A 16,422-nucleotide genomic window follows, 5' to 3' on the forward strand; every position below is an offset into this window, starting at 1 on the left:
AAGAATGGTATGTTATGAAAAAGACATCATTCGGTGACTTCCTTCAAACAGAGTGGTCTCACTTAGGACGCTGCCTGGGGAAGGTGACATTTAAGCTGAGACCTAAGAATGAGAATGAACTAGGCATTTTGGAAAGCAGTGGCTTGAGGGGCTAAGAGGCACAGGTTTTAGAGCCAGTGTATATGGGTTTCAAATCCAGGATCCACTTACTCAGCCATGGGACTTTATGTGAGTCCCTTTACCAATCTGGGTCTTAGTTTTATCGTCTGTAGAATGTGGCTAAAAATACCTTCTTCAGAGAATTCCAAGGATGAAACCCAATCATGCGTATAAAGTGTCCCATGTGGAGTCTGGCACGTAGTGGGCACTCAGTAAAACCAGTTCCCTTCCTGTCCCAACTTGTGATGAACTGCCAAGGGACTGGCACAGAGACAATGCATGCACATGTGCACACACACACACACACACACACACTCAAGGACACACATAGGCAGGACACAGGTGGCTCCCTGCCCTGGGTATTTGAGGAGGGGTTAACATAGAGACGGTATAAAGGTACGGCAGGGTTTGGGGGGAGCAACAGGGAACGGTGCAGTCCCTCAGGGCTAGTAACAGTGGGGTCCTGAAGGAGCTGAGAGAATAGCTGTGTGGAAAGGGTGCCTGGGGGACCAGCTGACCTGCAGAGACTGGACAGGGTCAGAGCTGAGGAAATACATACTCTGACCTCAGCTTCCCCTTGCCCTCCGCTCTTTTGCTAGGCCTCCCATTGTCCAAACTCAGATGGAAACTAGAGGTCACAGGAGTCTGTGGGTGGAACCCCTAAGCATCAGCCACGCAGGGTGGGAGAAGGTAGAGCAGATCTGGAGGGACAGATGGCAGAGACACAGCACAGGATCCATTCCCATTGGGCCTCTTTAGAATGTAAGTGACAGAAAAATCCGATGTAAAATGGCTTCAGTCAAAGGGGAATGACTCAGGTCACCTAACTGGAAACCTAGAGGTAGGGCCTGAGGTATAGCTTAATCAGCGCTCAAATGATGGCCAGGTGCCAGTTTCTCATCTTCCCTCAATTCTATTTTCCTTCATATGGCAACTTTACCCTCAAGCTACATGTAGTGGCAAGATGGCGGTAGCAGAGAGTAAAGGAGGTGGCTGTCCCCAGAGGAAACCTGTGATTCTTTACAAAGGAGGGACAGTAGGTGCTGTCCACTCGGTGCTCATGGCTGATAAACTCAGGTGACAGCCACCCATTCCCATCTCTGCACTGAGGGGACTGTATTACCTATCCCAGTGCCCCCATTTGACAGGTAGCAAAACAGGCCCAGTGAGAAGAAGGGCTTTGCACAAGACCATGCGATTGTCAAGGCCAGGACTTGAACTCAGGTCAGACAATCTGTCCTCCACATGACTTCTTTTTTTCCCCTCACTTTTAAAAAAAAGTTTAATTACAGTTGGTATACAATATAGTGATTAGACATTTGCATAAACTTACAAAGTGATCACCTTAATAAGCATATGACTTCTTTTAAAAAAAAAAGAAAGAAAGAAATAAGAAACACCCCTAGAGAGTGGACGGAGCTTCATGGTTTTATTTTGCTTTATTTATTTATTTATTTATTTATTTATTTATTTATTGTTGTTAATCCTCACCCGAATATATTTTGCATTGATGTTTAGAAAGAGTGGAAGGGAGAGGGAGAGACAGACAGGAAGAAACATAAATGTGAGACACACTGATGAGTTGCCTCCTGCACGTGCCCCGACCAGGGCCGGGGATTGAGCCAGCAATTGAGGTACATGCCCTTGACCAGAATCGAACCGGGGACCCTTCAGGCCTCGGGCCGATGCTCAATCTACTGAGCCAAACTGGCTAGGGAACTTCATGGCTTTCAATGGCTCATCCTGACATCACTTTCACTAGAAGGAACCATGACTGATGATGTTAGAAGGAATCTTTAACCACTGTCCAGCCCCAGCTATCTCCTCCCCATTTTGCAGACGAGGAAACTGAGGCCCCAGGTCTGACCGTATGCTAGTAGTAGGACTAGAAGAGGTGAAAAAGAGATAGGGGCAGGAGGTGAGCAGTGCTGGCTTTGTGCTCTGGCCTGGCAGTGCAGCGAGTGGTCAACACAGCAGGCTCTGGAGCCAGATTGCTTGGATTTGAATCATGGCTTAGAAAAATAGCTTCCATTTCTTCACTTGGAAAATAGGGATGATTTCAATCTTCCTTTAATCTTCCTTATAGAGTTGCAATGAAGATAAATGAGATGCCTATGAAACAAAGGTTATCTTTTATTACCATTCTCCACTCTGGGCATCCTTGGGGTTGTAAGACCCATGAGCTGACGAAGTCTGGGCACACCTGGCCTCCATCCACTGTCTGTAAAAAAGAAACACCCCTCTGCAACCAAGGCAAAGCTAAGCAACTTCTAACCTTTACCCAGAAGCCCTGGGGGCCTCTCCCCCCCCCCCCCCAGAGGAGCTTGCTGGGCCTGGGGCAATTTAGGAGGAAGAATTCAAAGGGAAACCCAGCCATGCATCCTCCCTGTAAGGGTCTCCAGGAATGGGCACCTGCGCCAGCCCCGTGCCTGGCACTGACTCTACATGGCTTCCCAGATTCCTCCTGGAAACTCCGTAGGGCAAGCCTGTCAAACTCAAAGACTCACATGGGTCACATAAACAAGGTGTAAGTTTCTGTGGGCCACAAAAAAACAAAAGCTTCAATTTTCCATAGAAACGTAGATTTATTTCTATAGAGACATGCTGAATACAAAAGGCAGAAACAAATGAGTAATCGTTAACATAAAATAATAGAACATGTTAATAAAATTAATATTTTTCCTTGAACATTAACTTACCAGACACTGAATTACTGCACAAATTAATAAGCATAATGTAAATAAACCCATTTTTCTTGTTCTTCAAAAGCTAAATATTTCCTGTTGCACACACCAAACAAGTCAGTTCAAGACTAATGACGTGACAATCAGCTGCTAAAATATTCGCTGCTGGTATTAGTGGAGAGAAATGGTGTGCCTGCACGTAAGGCGTGTAAGGGAAATGAATGCAATTATAGTAATCAGTCATTATCGAATGTTGTAGTTTGTTATTAATAACTATAGGCCCAGTACATGAAATTCATGCACAGGAGTTGGAGGGGTCCCCTCACAGCCCAGCCTGCACCCTCTCCAATCCGGGACCCTTGGGGGATGTCCGACTGCCGGTTTAGGCCCGATCCCGAACCACTGGCTCCTAATGGCTCACCTGCCTGCCTGCCTGGTCACCCCCAACTGCCCTCTCCCTGCCAGCCTGGTTGTTCCTAATTGCACCCCCCTTCCCCACCAGCTTGGTTGCCCCTAACTGCCCCTCCTCCAGGCCTGGTCGCCTCTTACTGCCCCCACCAGCCTGGTCACCCTCAACTGCCCCCCCTGCTGGCCTGGTTGCCCCACACAGCCTGCTGTTCAGTCATTTGGTCGTCCTTCACTAACCCCCCCTGCCTGCCTAGTGGTAGGCAGCTATCTTGTGAGGGCGTGAGGGTCAATTTGCATATTACCTCCTTATTATATAGGATTATGTGTACCAGAATATTATAAAAATTAAGTTATGAAATCTTTATTAAAACGTTCCTTACATATTGCAAGAATATTCATTGTGGGCCGCATGCAGCCCACAGGCTGCAAATTTGACATGTTTGCGGTAGGGGCATTACAACTCCCATTTTTGAGGTAAAGAATGTGAGGCTCCCAGAGTTAGAGACTTGCTTCTAAATAAGGAATTCCTGGGGGGAGTAGGGGGCTTCCCGGAGGAAGGAGCACGCGTAGATTGATTACGACGTTGACTCATGGAGGCACTCGTGTTCTTTGGTGTTTATAATGTGGCCTTTTCATCCAGAGGCTGCCGCAGCTAAAGATGATCAAGAGACATCCCACGTACTCTCCTGTCACAGGCCTCCTTCGTTCAGTTCCTCCTATAACTCAGCACCTTCCTCCTACCTCAGGGCCCCGTGCACTCCTCTTCATACCTCAACCCTGAGAAGGCTTCACTGCCCTTGCTCCTCACTAGTGAGCCCACCATTTTCTGTATGCTCTCAGTCCTTGCTCTATCCTCTCGGAGCACTGAGCACGCTGTGTAACCAGGTATTTCTTTGCGTGGCTATTCAATTAGTCTGTGTCTGCACTGATCATGAGTTTCAGGAGGTCAGTTCTTGTCCCCCGATTCACTACTCTTTTCCCAGTGCCTGGTGCCATGACTGGCACATAGGAGGCCCTCAGATATCTGTGTCTCTCCTCTCTAAAGAAGAATAGCACTATCTGCTACCAATGTTGTTCTGAAGAGTAAATGGAACAAAGCTCTCCAAAATGTGGGCCCCCAAGTCAGGCCACTCTGGTCCAGCCCTGGGCCATTCTCTAAAGACCTGGGTATTTTTAAAGCAGGCCTGGAGCAGAGAGAAGGAAAGAGGGTCCTTGTGGGTTGGCAGAGGTCTCCCTTGAAGTATAATTCACAATAGGAGCCTTGTGTGGGAGTGGTGGCAGGAGGCCTCATGGGACAGCTGGGCTCGGGGCTGCCAGGCCTGGGTTGAGCTGGGCTGGGCACTCAGCCACAGGCAGCCCTCAGAGGGCCCTTTCATCTGAGTCCCAGCTGCCACTTGGCTTGCTGGCCCAAAGCCCAGCTGCCTGGAGAGGAGAGGGGCTCTTGGTTTTGTCTTAGGAAGAAGAACAAAGAGTGGGGTGTTTGGGAGGAGGGCAGAGGAAAACAGTGCTTGCTCTTGGAATCAGGCCAAAGGGAAACAAGATCCAGTCATAGGCAACACCAAAGAGCTGTCTGAATTCTTTTGTTGCCGGAGCATCAAGCAAGACAGGATTGCAGAGAGCATCTCAGACAATATCCCAATCCCCACCAGGGTATGAGTGGGGAACTGAGGCCCAGAGAGGGGAAGAGACTTGCCAAAGGTGATACACGAACGGCAGAACCAGAACTAGAACCCTGGTCTCTCCTTTCCCGGTGCTGAAGGGGGTCCTCATACATAAAGTGGAGGTGCTAATTCTTATTTTGAATGGTGAGGGTCAAATAATTGTCCTAATGGTTATCAAAGGAAGAGGAGGATCATTTGAGTTGGTCCTTGAAAGCTATGTAGGAGTTTTCCACAGAGAATGAGCTGGCAGGGAAAGGCACTCTGGCTGAAGGAACAGCATAAGCAAAGGCAGAAAGGCATGGGAGTGCAGGTCGTGTTTCAGGGCAGCCGGGGCTGGAGGAGAAACAGAAAATAGAACTAAAAGCCCAGGCTGCTTGGTACAGTCAGAAGTGCCCACTGTCCCTCTGAGTGTCTGGCCCTCCTCGCTTCAGAACTCAGCCTCCCTGTGGAATCATCCTGACCCATGCAGCTGATCAGCACCCTGGGAAGAGTGGGACTGTAAGTAAGGGGAAATGGACAGGTGGGCTGTGCAGAGCCTGTGGGAGGCTCCCCAACCCAGACACAGTAGGCAGCGGAGCCTGCCTTGAGGACATCACAGCTCCTCCCCATCACTCGGTCCCATTTGCAGAGTCATAATGTTCAAGGTACATACTTTGCCCAGCGTTTTTGTCCCTTTGGGCTGCTGTAACAAAAATCCCATAAACTCGATGGTGTCTAAACAACAAACATTTCTTTTTTCACAAATCTGGAAGCTGGGAGTCCAAGATGATGACGCTGGTAAATTTGGTGTCTGGTGAGAGCCCACTCCTTGGTTCATAGATGACCATCTTCTTGCTGTGCCTTCATATGGCGGAAGGAAGGAGCTAGGGAACTCTCTGGGGTCTCTTTTATGAGGGCACTAATCATATTCATGAGGGCTGCACCCTCATGACCTCCCAAAGGCCCCACCTTCTAAGACTATCACAATGGGCATTAGGTTTTAAAATATGAATTTCAGAGGGACACAAATGTTCAGACCATAGCACCCAGATACAAAGCAATTATCCATAGCCACAGAATGAGAATTTTGGAGTGAAAAAGAGATGGAGTCTGAGCTTGGTTCTGCCAGTTACCAGCTGTGTGGCCTTTAAGCCATTCACTTAACTTCTTTGCGCCTCAGTTTCCTCATTTGTCGAGTAAATCTGTTTGGAAGGATTAATAGAAGGATCTGTGCTCAGCACATAATTATTTCCCTTCCATTTTCCTCCTTCACTTGGCACAGCTGACCCCTGTGCTGGGAAGAATCCCCTACAAGCCTCTCTCAACGAACCTCTCCTTCCTTCAATACCCAGCTTACCACCTCTTCCATGCCACCTCTTCCACGAAGCCTTCCCAGGTTCCCCAAACTAAAATGCTGACTTCCTCCAGGAATAACTTGTGCTTGTCTTATGGTGCTGCCTTTTCTTTTCCTCTTTTATAGTTTTTCATGTTCACTGAAACTAGCGACATAATACAAAGATATATTATGAAAAAAATAAATAATTGTCCCTCTCCATTTCAACACAGACCCTACTCAATAACCAGTGGTATCACCCAGTGTGTATCATTCTACACCTTTCTGATTATTTGTTCACATAAATATATCGAAATTTATAGAAGAGGTTTGTTATGTTTGTGTTTTTACACAAATGGATTCCCACTGTATACACTGACATTTATTTATTTATTTATTTATTTATTTATTTATTTATTGTTACATAAATTTACCCCTTTATTATAGGCTAGCAATGCTTCAAATTGTGGAGCTTTTACTGGTCTTTCAATTACTTCAGTCTTCTGATGGCTGACTTCATTGTGACGGCAGAAGTGGTGCTGTACGTCCAGGCACCACGGGCTACTGTTTTCATGCAGGAACCACAGCACCAGATCCCACAGTTCATCTCTTCATCTTAGTTTTGCCACAGAAGGAGCAAGTGTACTTGCATGCTGGCTGACTCAATTTTCTTCACCGTTTTCCCGAGGGAGGCACCATAATGGGTCCCATGTCACCGCAAACTAGGCCAGAATTCAGAGAGCTCCAATATTTATTCATTTATTTAAAAATGTTTTAAAAATATATTCTATTGATTTTTACAGAAAGGAAAGGAAAGGGATAGAGAGTCAGAAACATCGATGAGAGAGAAACATCGATCAGCTGCCTCCTGCATAACCCCTACTGGGGATTGAGCCTGCAACCAAGGTACATGCCCTTGACTGGCATCAAACCCGGGACCCTTCAGTCCATGGGCTGATGCTCTATTCATTGAGCCAAACTGGTTAGGGCCAGTATTTATTTTTAATTGCTTAATAAATCATGGCTGAATGAATAAATATAAGATATACTTCATTCTTTTAAATGGTTGCATAGTATTCCAAGGCACAAACAAATCCTGGTTCATTCAACCGTACCCCTTTGTCTCCAATTCTGCCACCACAAACAGAGCAGTAATAAACATATGTGCTCATATATCCTTTGAGGGTAGTGCTTTTATTTCTATTAGATTCTCAAAAATAAAAATATTGGGCCAAATGATGTCTGTGGTAGGTTTTATTTTAGTAGACATTGCCATATTACTTTCAAAAAAAAAAAAATCACAGCAGTTCACATTCCACTCAACTAAGTTTGAGGAGCCGTTTTCCTGCATCCTTACCACATCTGGCATATTATTAGCAATATTTGCCAAAATTATAAAAAATAGTACAACATTGCTCCCTTGATTGCATGTTCTCAACTCCTACTAAGTTTCAGTAACTTTTCATTTCAGTTATTTTATTTTTCATATCTAGAATTTCTATCTGGCTTTTTTTCCAGTCTGCTTGGTGATTTTTTATCATATCTTCTTGCTCATGTTTTAAATACACACTTGTGTTTATTTAAGCACATTAAACACATATTCTATATCCAGTAATCTCAGTATCTGAGGTGGTGTGGATCTGTTGACTCTTGCTCATGGTACTTTGTGTCCTTTTGTGGTTTGTGACTTTAGATTGTGAGCTTGAGTTTGTTGGACTCGCGCGGAGTCTCTGCCCTTGCCTATAGGAAGGGTTTTTATTTTCTTTGTCAGGCATCTGAGGGCACTACCAACCCAGGTCCATTTTAAATGTAAAATTTTAAAAAAATATATACTTTTATTGATTTCAGAGAGAAAGGGAGAGGGAGAGAGTGCCAGGAACATCAATGAGGAAAGAGAATCCCCAATCGGCTGCCTTCAGCACGCACCCTCTCACCCTCTCCCCGCAATGGGGACCCAGCCCACAACCCAGGCATGCGCCCCAGACCGTAATCTTACTCAGGGTCTCTCAGTCTGCAGGCCGACGCTCTATCCACTGAGCCAAACCAGCCAGGGCTTGTTGCTGGTTTTGACCATGACAAAAAGTGGATATTTTGCCCCCAGACCTATTTGAACTTAGCCTATAGCCAGACATTTTCAGGGAAGATTGTTTCCTGCCCAGAATGAGACAGGGAAGTTCCCACAGCTTTCGCCTTTGAGTGCATACTTTTATAGAGGAAAGGGGGCAGTGAGGAGGGTGTTACAAGGAGTCCATTGGAGGGAACTGGTAGTTCAAGACGTAGTGGCTTTTCATTGGCTAAGTTGTGACAGATTCTCATTGGCCGAGCTATTGCCAGGCAAGGAGAAAACCTCCCTTTCTCTTACTGGGCTAATAAACTAGAAAACATCTTCCAGCTGGAGACGCAAGGTATCCATTTCTCCCTGTTTGGGAGTAATTGATCATGAGTAGTAAAGCTTGAGAGCTCCCCCTACAGGCGGAAGGGACTCCATTTTAGTTGCGGTTTCCTTTAGTAATTGTCACCGTTTTAACAAGCAAAATAACCCACTCAACAGGTATCTTAGTTCTTCCCTTCCAAGGTCATGCTTTGCACTTTTAGCAGCTGATCTCAGGTGGACACTGGCCACCCTATCTCCTGGGAGCCTCACCCTTCCCATCTGTAAAATGGGTGTTGGTGGTCCCTAGAACTGTAGTGAGTTGAAGGTCTCCTGCTTTCAATGTCAGTTCCCTCTGCCTCTCCCATTTGGCTGTCGGGTAACACCTCGGTGAGAGACCGGGCAATGACAAACCTAAGGTCTCACCGCAAGCCAGGCCCGAGTCCAGGCCAACCCGGGGTTTTAACCACACCCTGGGGCCAGCCTCCCCCACCCCAGGGCGGGGAGCAGGTGCATTTCCGCCAGCTACAGGTACCTCGCAGGTGGCGGGCTGGGCCGGTTGCAGGAGCGGCGGCCGGGCTGCGCATTGCCAGCTGCTTGCAAAGCCGGGATAATGAGCCTGACCTCGACGTCCCGCTCCCTGCTGGCCCCCTGCGTGCCTCTCGGGGACCAGCCAAACGTGAGTGCTCAGCCTGAGGTGTGCCTGTCCCTTCTTTCACTCCTTCTGGGGTCCGCAGTCCAGACCCCCCGCTCCGTCTGCGCTCCCCAGGCTTCTGGAGCGCCATCTCCACCTCTGGCTGGGCGCGCTCTTCTCCTGACTGCTCCTCCCGCTTTTCTCTCCCCGCCTCTCCCCCCACACCGCGATCTCCTTCCCATTCTGGCTCAGTGCAGGCACTCCTCTTTGCCCTCTTTCCTGCTTGGCTGCTTTGCTTTGTCTCCTTCTCTTCTCTTTGTTTTACCTGCTTTTTGTGTGTCCTCTCTGTCCCCTGGCTGGTCCTACTCCACCGCTCTTGGCTGTCTCCTCCTTTCCCCTGCCCCCATCCCTCCTGCTCGTGGGAGAAGCAGACCCAACCTCAGGCTGACAGTGTTTCATTCCCTCACCACCACCCCCACTCCCCCTCCTCCCCAGACCTCCACCCTCTCCTGCCTCTGGCTGGATCCTTAGTCCATCTGCCCACTCCCAGGGCGTGGGTAAGGAGAGTTTGGGGAGGATCTGGAAAAGGCCCAGGCGCTCTAGGAGCAGAGCATTGCAATCTCTCCTGGGCAAAGTGCCATCTGAAGATTTATGGGAAGGGAAAGCAGATCCAGGGGTGGGGAGACTGGCTCTTTCCCATCTGGTGATGTTAACGTCATTGTTGTTGGCTGTTGACAAAGTCACCTGCTCAGTGGCAGGGCTGCCCTAGGTGCTCAGTAAATGTCTGAATGAATTACCGGACAGGGGATGGAGCCAGCATGTGCATGATGCCAGGTAGGGCAAAACTGGCCTTTATCAGAATACCAGCTGCTCCTATAAATCCCTGCTCGGGTAAGCTCCCTTCAATTCAACAGACATTTATAGAGCATCCCGGTATGAGGAGCCCTGGAGTAGGTACTGGTGCTATAAAGAAGAATCAGGGATTGTCTTCCATTAGGAACCTCACAGTCTAATGGGGATACAGATGATAAAGGGAATTACAAAATAGGTAATTACCAGACTGCGGAAGTACAAGGGCCCTCTGGGATCACAAGAAGGCAACCCTTCTAGAAAGATTCCTGGAGGAATTAACTTGAAGGATGAGTGGACTGAGTGAAGGGAGTGTGGGGAAGGAGTGAATCCTGCTGGCAAGGGGGCCCAGCTTGCTCTGGTTGGGTGGGGGTGGGGAAGTAGCAAGCAGTTCCCGTGGCCTATTGCCAGCCCTGCAAAGGGCCTCGTAGACCTTGTTAAGGAGTCTAGAGTTTATCTGGAAGGGAATGTAGGGTCACTGAAATGTTTAATGCAGGAGGAGACAGATCAGATTTGCACTTAAGAAAAACTACTTTGTTTTCAGAGTAGAGACTGGGTTGGGGGAGGGCATTTGAGGGGGTCAGGGTGCCATGGAACTGACCAAACATTTAGAATCACCAGGATTTGGTCACTGATTATTTGTGTGTTTGGGGTGGGAGTGCGGGGGGGGGGGGGGGGGAGGGGTTGAGAATAGAAGCAGAGTGTAAAATTACTGCCGGAGTTTTGGGCTCAGACAACTGAGATAGGAAACAATAGAAAAGGTTAGGGTTGTGGATTGGGGAGAGATCTTGAGGGGTTTGGGGTACATGAGAATGGAGATGTCCCTCCACTGGCTCCAATAAGGGTGACCTAAGAAAATGTATGATGTTTGGTGTGTGTGTGTGTAGGGGGGGGGGGGGTTGCAGATGTGTAAGGACCCTTTTGACTGGAACTGAGTGAGAGCTGGGCATGTTCCATTCATCCCTGTGTCCCCATGGCCGGTACTGGCCTAGCCCCCCTCAGGGGCTCCTAAAGACCACATGACCCCTGCCCATGCACACGGGGCCTGGGACAGGCTTTCCCACTCGGGAATGCTTTGGCAGGATGACTTTTAGAAAAGGTGGGGGAAGAGGTGCCACAAGGAAGGGCAGAGGGCCCAGAAGAAGGGTGGAAAAGCAGTCCTTATCTGCTAGATACACATACTGTAGTGCTTATGGATGAGGTTGGAGGTCTGGGATTTCCAAAGAGCCTGGAAGTGTTCGTTAAAAAGGAGGGGAAGAGGGACAGAATTAAGAAGCTTGGGAACAGGGCCAAGGTTTTCTTTGATAAATAAAGAAATGGGGGCTGAGGGTGTCAGGACAGGAAGCTAGCAATTTTGTGAAGCATCTGGAAATGAGCTTCAGAAATGACATTTGAAGTGAGTGGATTCATTAGACTCAGAGCTGGAGAGACTTACAGTTCTCTTCATCCGTTTTGCCTCTCTATTTCACAGACAACAAGTTCAGGCCCCGAGAAGGAAGTGAGCTGCCCCAGGCACATAGCTAATTGTTGGCAGCAGTGGAACTGGGTGTTGGGAGGGGTCGAGATAGGGCATCCATGTATACTGTAGTCAGACTGACATGGATTAGTCCAGCTCCAACTTCATCACTTCCTAGCTGTGTCACCCTTCTTCGCTCGCCTGTAATGTGGGGACATTAAGAGCACCGGTGAGCTTTCAGTGGTGCAGGAGTGATGAGAACACATTGATCCATTCAAGGGTTAAAGTCTGCAACTTTGTATTCAACAATCAACTGCCCAGCGGAACCTCGGGGTTCACCAAAGAACCTTGCCAAGGGACCGTGAGGTGTGTGGGAGAAAGGGAGTCACAGAGGGCATCCTCTCTTTTCCCTTCTCCCCTCCAGCCAGCAGACTGTCCCCTGGTAGGATCTGTTGTCATGGCAACTCAAATCTCCCCCAGCAGTTTGGCTGTCTTAATCCCAGTATTTTAATCTTAGAGCTAAAGCTCACAGACAAGTTGAGAATGAGGCCACACCTAAATCAGATGGAAGGACATTCCTGAGCTCTGGTCCTGTAATGACCAGTGGTTAGCGTTCTCAGGTTGGTAACTCGGCCTTCAAACACTGCACAGATCTTCTCTGCAGCAGCAGCCATCACACCCCTTAGGCAACCTTCCCTGACAATCTGCAACACACATCCACAAAAAAGCCGACTCTGCCTACCTTTGAGTCTTCTTTCCTACACACTAAGTCATCTGTTTCCCTCTCTCCCCTGTGAGCTCCTTGAGGGCAGGGACTATGCGGTATTCATCTGCTTAGGAGGAGGCTTGAATGGAATAGGTCATCTCTACATTTTTAAAAAATGAACGGGTCATTAAGGAAAAGAAGGCTGGAGGCATTTGAAAACTAATTTATACAATAACTAAGAGCACAAGCTTCAGAGTAAATCGGACCTGAGTTCAAATGCTGACATCATCACATAATATATGGTTGGTCTTAAGCAACTTACTTCATCTCCTTAAGCCTTAGTTTCTTTACCTGTAAAATGGGGATTTAATACAGTCTTCATAGGATAGCTATGAGAATTGAGTTAGAGCTTGTATGCAAAGTGCTTTGCACAGTTACTAGACTCTGAGGAATGGGACTGCTTTCTGCTTGTTCCTCCCTATACCCCAGGTATCTGGCACAAAGTAGGCACATACATATTTTATTAAATGAGTGAGTGATTTTAGTTTTTATTTTTTTAGTGAATTTTAGGTAACAAAAGTTATTCCAGAAGCTAGTTTGTAAGGATAACAATTGATGCATCACCTCACATATAATAATTCTATACAGTCTTCTGCTAGGCCTGTGTAGCAGCACTTAGTATTCCCCGAATGCAGCCTGCCAGTTTGTTTCCACATCTCTCTCTGCATTGGGCTATGGGCATCCAGGCAGGCACTGTGTGTGTCTCGCCTACATCTGTAGTGCTCAGCCCAAGGTCTTACATAGAGAAGAGGCCTCTACATATTCTGCTGAGCAGGTAAACCTAACTTAAATTTGTACCAACCTTACAGCTTTATGCTCATTGTATCTGATGTTACTGGCCTATTCACTACCCAGGATATTTCTCTTTTTTTAAAAATATATTTTATTGATTTTTTTATAGAGAGGAAGGGAGAGGGATAGAGAGTTAAAAACATCGATCAGCTGCTTCCTGTACACCCCCCACTGGGGATGTGCCTGCAACCAAGGTACATGCCCTTGACTGGAATCGAACCTGGGACCTTACAGTCCCCAGGCCGACACTCTATCCACTGAGCCAAACCAGTAAGGGCATGATATTTCTGTTATTTAATCCCCTTGGGCCCGTATTTTGAAAAACAAAAACAAAACAAAAAAAACCCCATTATCAAATTGTTTGTTAATCAAAGTCATGCCAACTGCTAATCAGAACTTCTGATCTATATGAAATAAGAATTTTTATCCCCAACTCCCAGCATGGCATGTGGGCACACAGTACTCAAGAAATGCTTCCTGAATTGCCAGGGTCCAGCGGTTCCCAAAGGTGTGGACGGAGTCGGTGAAGAATATTTTACATGGAGACAGCATTCAGAACTCTCTAGCTCTCTTTAGTCTCCATGGATCTTCCTGTGCCTGGCTGAGGCCACAGAGAAAAGATCCGGAGGCAAACTGAGCCTTTATTTTATAGTCAGAGGTAAACAAGGTAGTGGTTACCAAAGTCACACTGTTCTTTTGAGTTTCACTTGTTTACACTGTTCTTGTGAGTTTCACTTGTTTTTGTTCTTGTTGCACTTCCCTCAGCCCATTAGCTTCCCAGGTAAGATCTAGGGAGCGCTATAAGGTCAAGCCTAATTATGCTAAGAGGACTGTGCCCTCTAAGCTGGGACTTGTTTGTGACTTTGCCAACAGGTCAGTCCAAGGCTTAACCCTGTATCGGCTCCCCACACCGAATGCATGCATATATGGTTTCTTAGCCTTTCTGAAAAGTTGAAAATGGTTTGTGCCCCCCACCCCACCGCCTTTTTCTTCTTTTTTTAAAAATATATATATATCTTAGACCTACACATCCCACATCGGGAACTCCTGACTTCACAACAGCTCCACATTCCCATTTTATAAACGAGGACACTAAGAACCAAGGAAGGAGAAAGCCTGGCCAAAGACCACAGACTTTGGAAGTAGTGTGGCTGGGACTTGTTTCCACTGCAGCCTCCTATGCTAACATTCTGTGACCCAAATGAGAAAGTTAAAACGCTTGCATGGAGAGTCTTATATCGAACTGCAATCTTTGTCTTCTTTAAAATGCCCATTCTGTGGAGCTTTACAGCATAAGTATAACCCCCTTCTGTTCAGATGTGCCTTCCCATAGCTGAAGCCAAGCATGGCTTTCCTAAATTCTCTCTACGGGGTTATTCTTTGTATGAAAATACAGTCGTGAGCTTCCTAGAGGTGGCGCTAATGATTCACTGCCTCTTGTACCCCCAGACATCCACCGTGGTGAAGCTGAACGTGGGGGGCGAGCTCTTCACCACTACTGTGGGCACCCTGAGAAAAATTCCGGGTTCAAAGCTGGCAGGTATGGTCTGCACCTTAGCCAAGGCCTCCACCAGTAAGGACGAGGAGGGCCGATTCTTCATCGATCGCCCCGGCACCTATTTCGGAGCCATCCTGGACTACCTGCGCAGCGGGCAGATGCCCAAGCAGCACATCCCCGAGGTGTACCGTGAGGCTCAGTTCTTCGAAATCACGCCTTTAGTCAAGCTGCTGGAGGACACGCCGCAGATCTTTGGTGAGCAGGTGGCTCGGAAGCAGTTCTTGTTGCGGGTGCCAAGTTACAACGAGAACCTGGAGCTCATGGTGCGCCTGGCGCGTGCTGAGGCTATGGCTGCGCGTTACTCCAACGTGCTGGTGTGTGCGGTGCACACGGAAGGGGATGCGGCACACTGCGAGGAATCCCTGCGGGTCCTAGAGGCGACCAAGAGGTTGGTCGTCAAATTTGGGCCTTGGAAGGCGGCCCCGGTCATCAGGGACCTCTTGGACTCCGTACAGATGGACATTGAGGCTCAGGGGTACCAGGTAGCCTATGACTACTGCTCCAAGAAGACATTTCAGCCTAAGGCAAATGCCCACGAATACTTCTATACGTTCCGATTCACCTGGTGGTGATTCTCAGGGGGAGGGGGCTGTTTATTATGGGCTCTGGTGGGGCTTATGAAATTAAAAGTTGCTTAAAAAATCATCTTTAATTTCAAAAATAAACAACTTCCAAGGTGGTCTGCAAAGCTTGCTCCCAAATATTTATGTCCCCCTTGAAGACATTCCACTCATTGCAACTGACTCCACTGTACTTGCCTAGTGAAGTGCAGCTGCTCTCTCTTTAAAGCCTCACATACCTGCCAGATCCTTCCCTTGAAGTCGGATAGCAAGGCTGAGTTGGAATGTTTCAAAAATGTTTTGGCTGGAGATGCGGGGTATCAACAGGAATATAACAGGATATGAATCTAGATCAGTGGTTCTCAACCTTGGCTGTACATTAGAATCACCTGGGAATCTTTAAAATCCTGATTTCCGGGCCTCACCCTCAGGAAATTCTGTTTCTTTGTTATAGGGTGGGGCCACAACATGAGTAACAAAGAAACAGAATTTCCGGAGGATGAGGCCCGGAAATCAGGATTTTAAAAAGATTCCCAGGTGATTCTAATGTGCAGCCAAGGTTGAGAACCACTGATCTAGATAGTCTGACCTAAACACATGATTTACCCAGCTTCAGCCTTTGGGCCAATCCTCTGGCCCAGGTGTGTGCCTTCATGATGAGGAAGATGCCAAGTTAGTACCTGTAGTAGATGCCACTTAGCTCTTCTTTCCCAGATGCTGTATTGGTTGCTAAAGCCTCACCCCTGTCCTATCTCTAGAACTGTGGTTCTCAAAGCATGGTCCCTGCAGCATCAGCAACCTTTGGAACTTTTTAGAAATACAAATTCTCTGTCCTCCACTTCAGCCTACTGAATCAGAATCTCAGGGTTGGCCCAGCAGTCTGCTTTAACAAGTCCTCCAGGTGGTTCTGATTCTAATTGAGACCTGCTCTAGAAGAAAATTGCCCTTATTTGTGAGGTTCTCCCTTACCTCAAGGAGGAACCAACTCTGGTACAGTTCCTGTTCCAGAGCTCCTTGTGGGATCCAACTGAAGTCAATCTTCATCTAATACCACATTTTTGCTTAGCATTTTTCCTCTGCTCTATCCTGCTTCCCTCACTGCCCTTCCTGAGAGCACATCAGCAATAAACCACTTACACAAAGACTCTTTCAGGTTCTGCTTGTCGATGTAAACCATAACTCTAAGGAGGACACATGTAGATATTCATCCTT

At 47.5% G+C, this 16,422-nt stretch overlaps 1 protein-coding gene across 1 annotated transcript; it reads left to right on the forward strand.

Moving 5' to 3' along the window:
- Positions 1 to 8,810: 8,810 nt before the first annotated feature.
- KCTD14 (potassium channel tetramerization domain containing 14) lies at positions 8,811 to 15,295 on the forward strand. Its single transcript, XM_036321582.1, has 2 exons — positions 8,811 to 9,274; positions 14,542 to 15,295. Exons 1-2 carry the CDS (start codon positions 9,209 to 9,211, stop codon positions 15,220 to 15,222), a joined length of 747 nt encoding a protein of 248 aa, XP_036177475.1. The 5' UTR covers positions 8,811 to 9,208; the 3' UTR covers positions 15,223 to 15,295.
- Positions 15,296 to 16,422: the final 1,127 nt, after the last annotated feature.

The sequence above is a fragment of the Myotis myotis genome, unplaced genomic scaffold (assembly GCF_014108235.1).
Source record: "Myotis myotis isolate mMyoMyo1 unplaced genomic scaffold, mMyoMyo1.p scaffold_m19_p_10, whole genome shotgun sequence".
NCBI classification, from domain to species: domain Eukaryota; kingdom Metazoa; phylum Chordata; class Mammalia; order Chiroptera; family Vespertilionidae; genus Myotis; species Myotis myotis.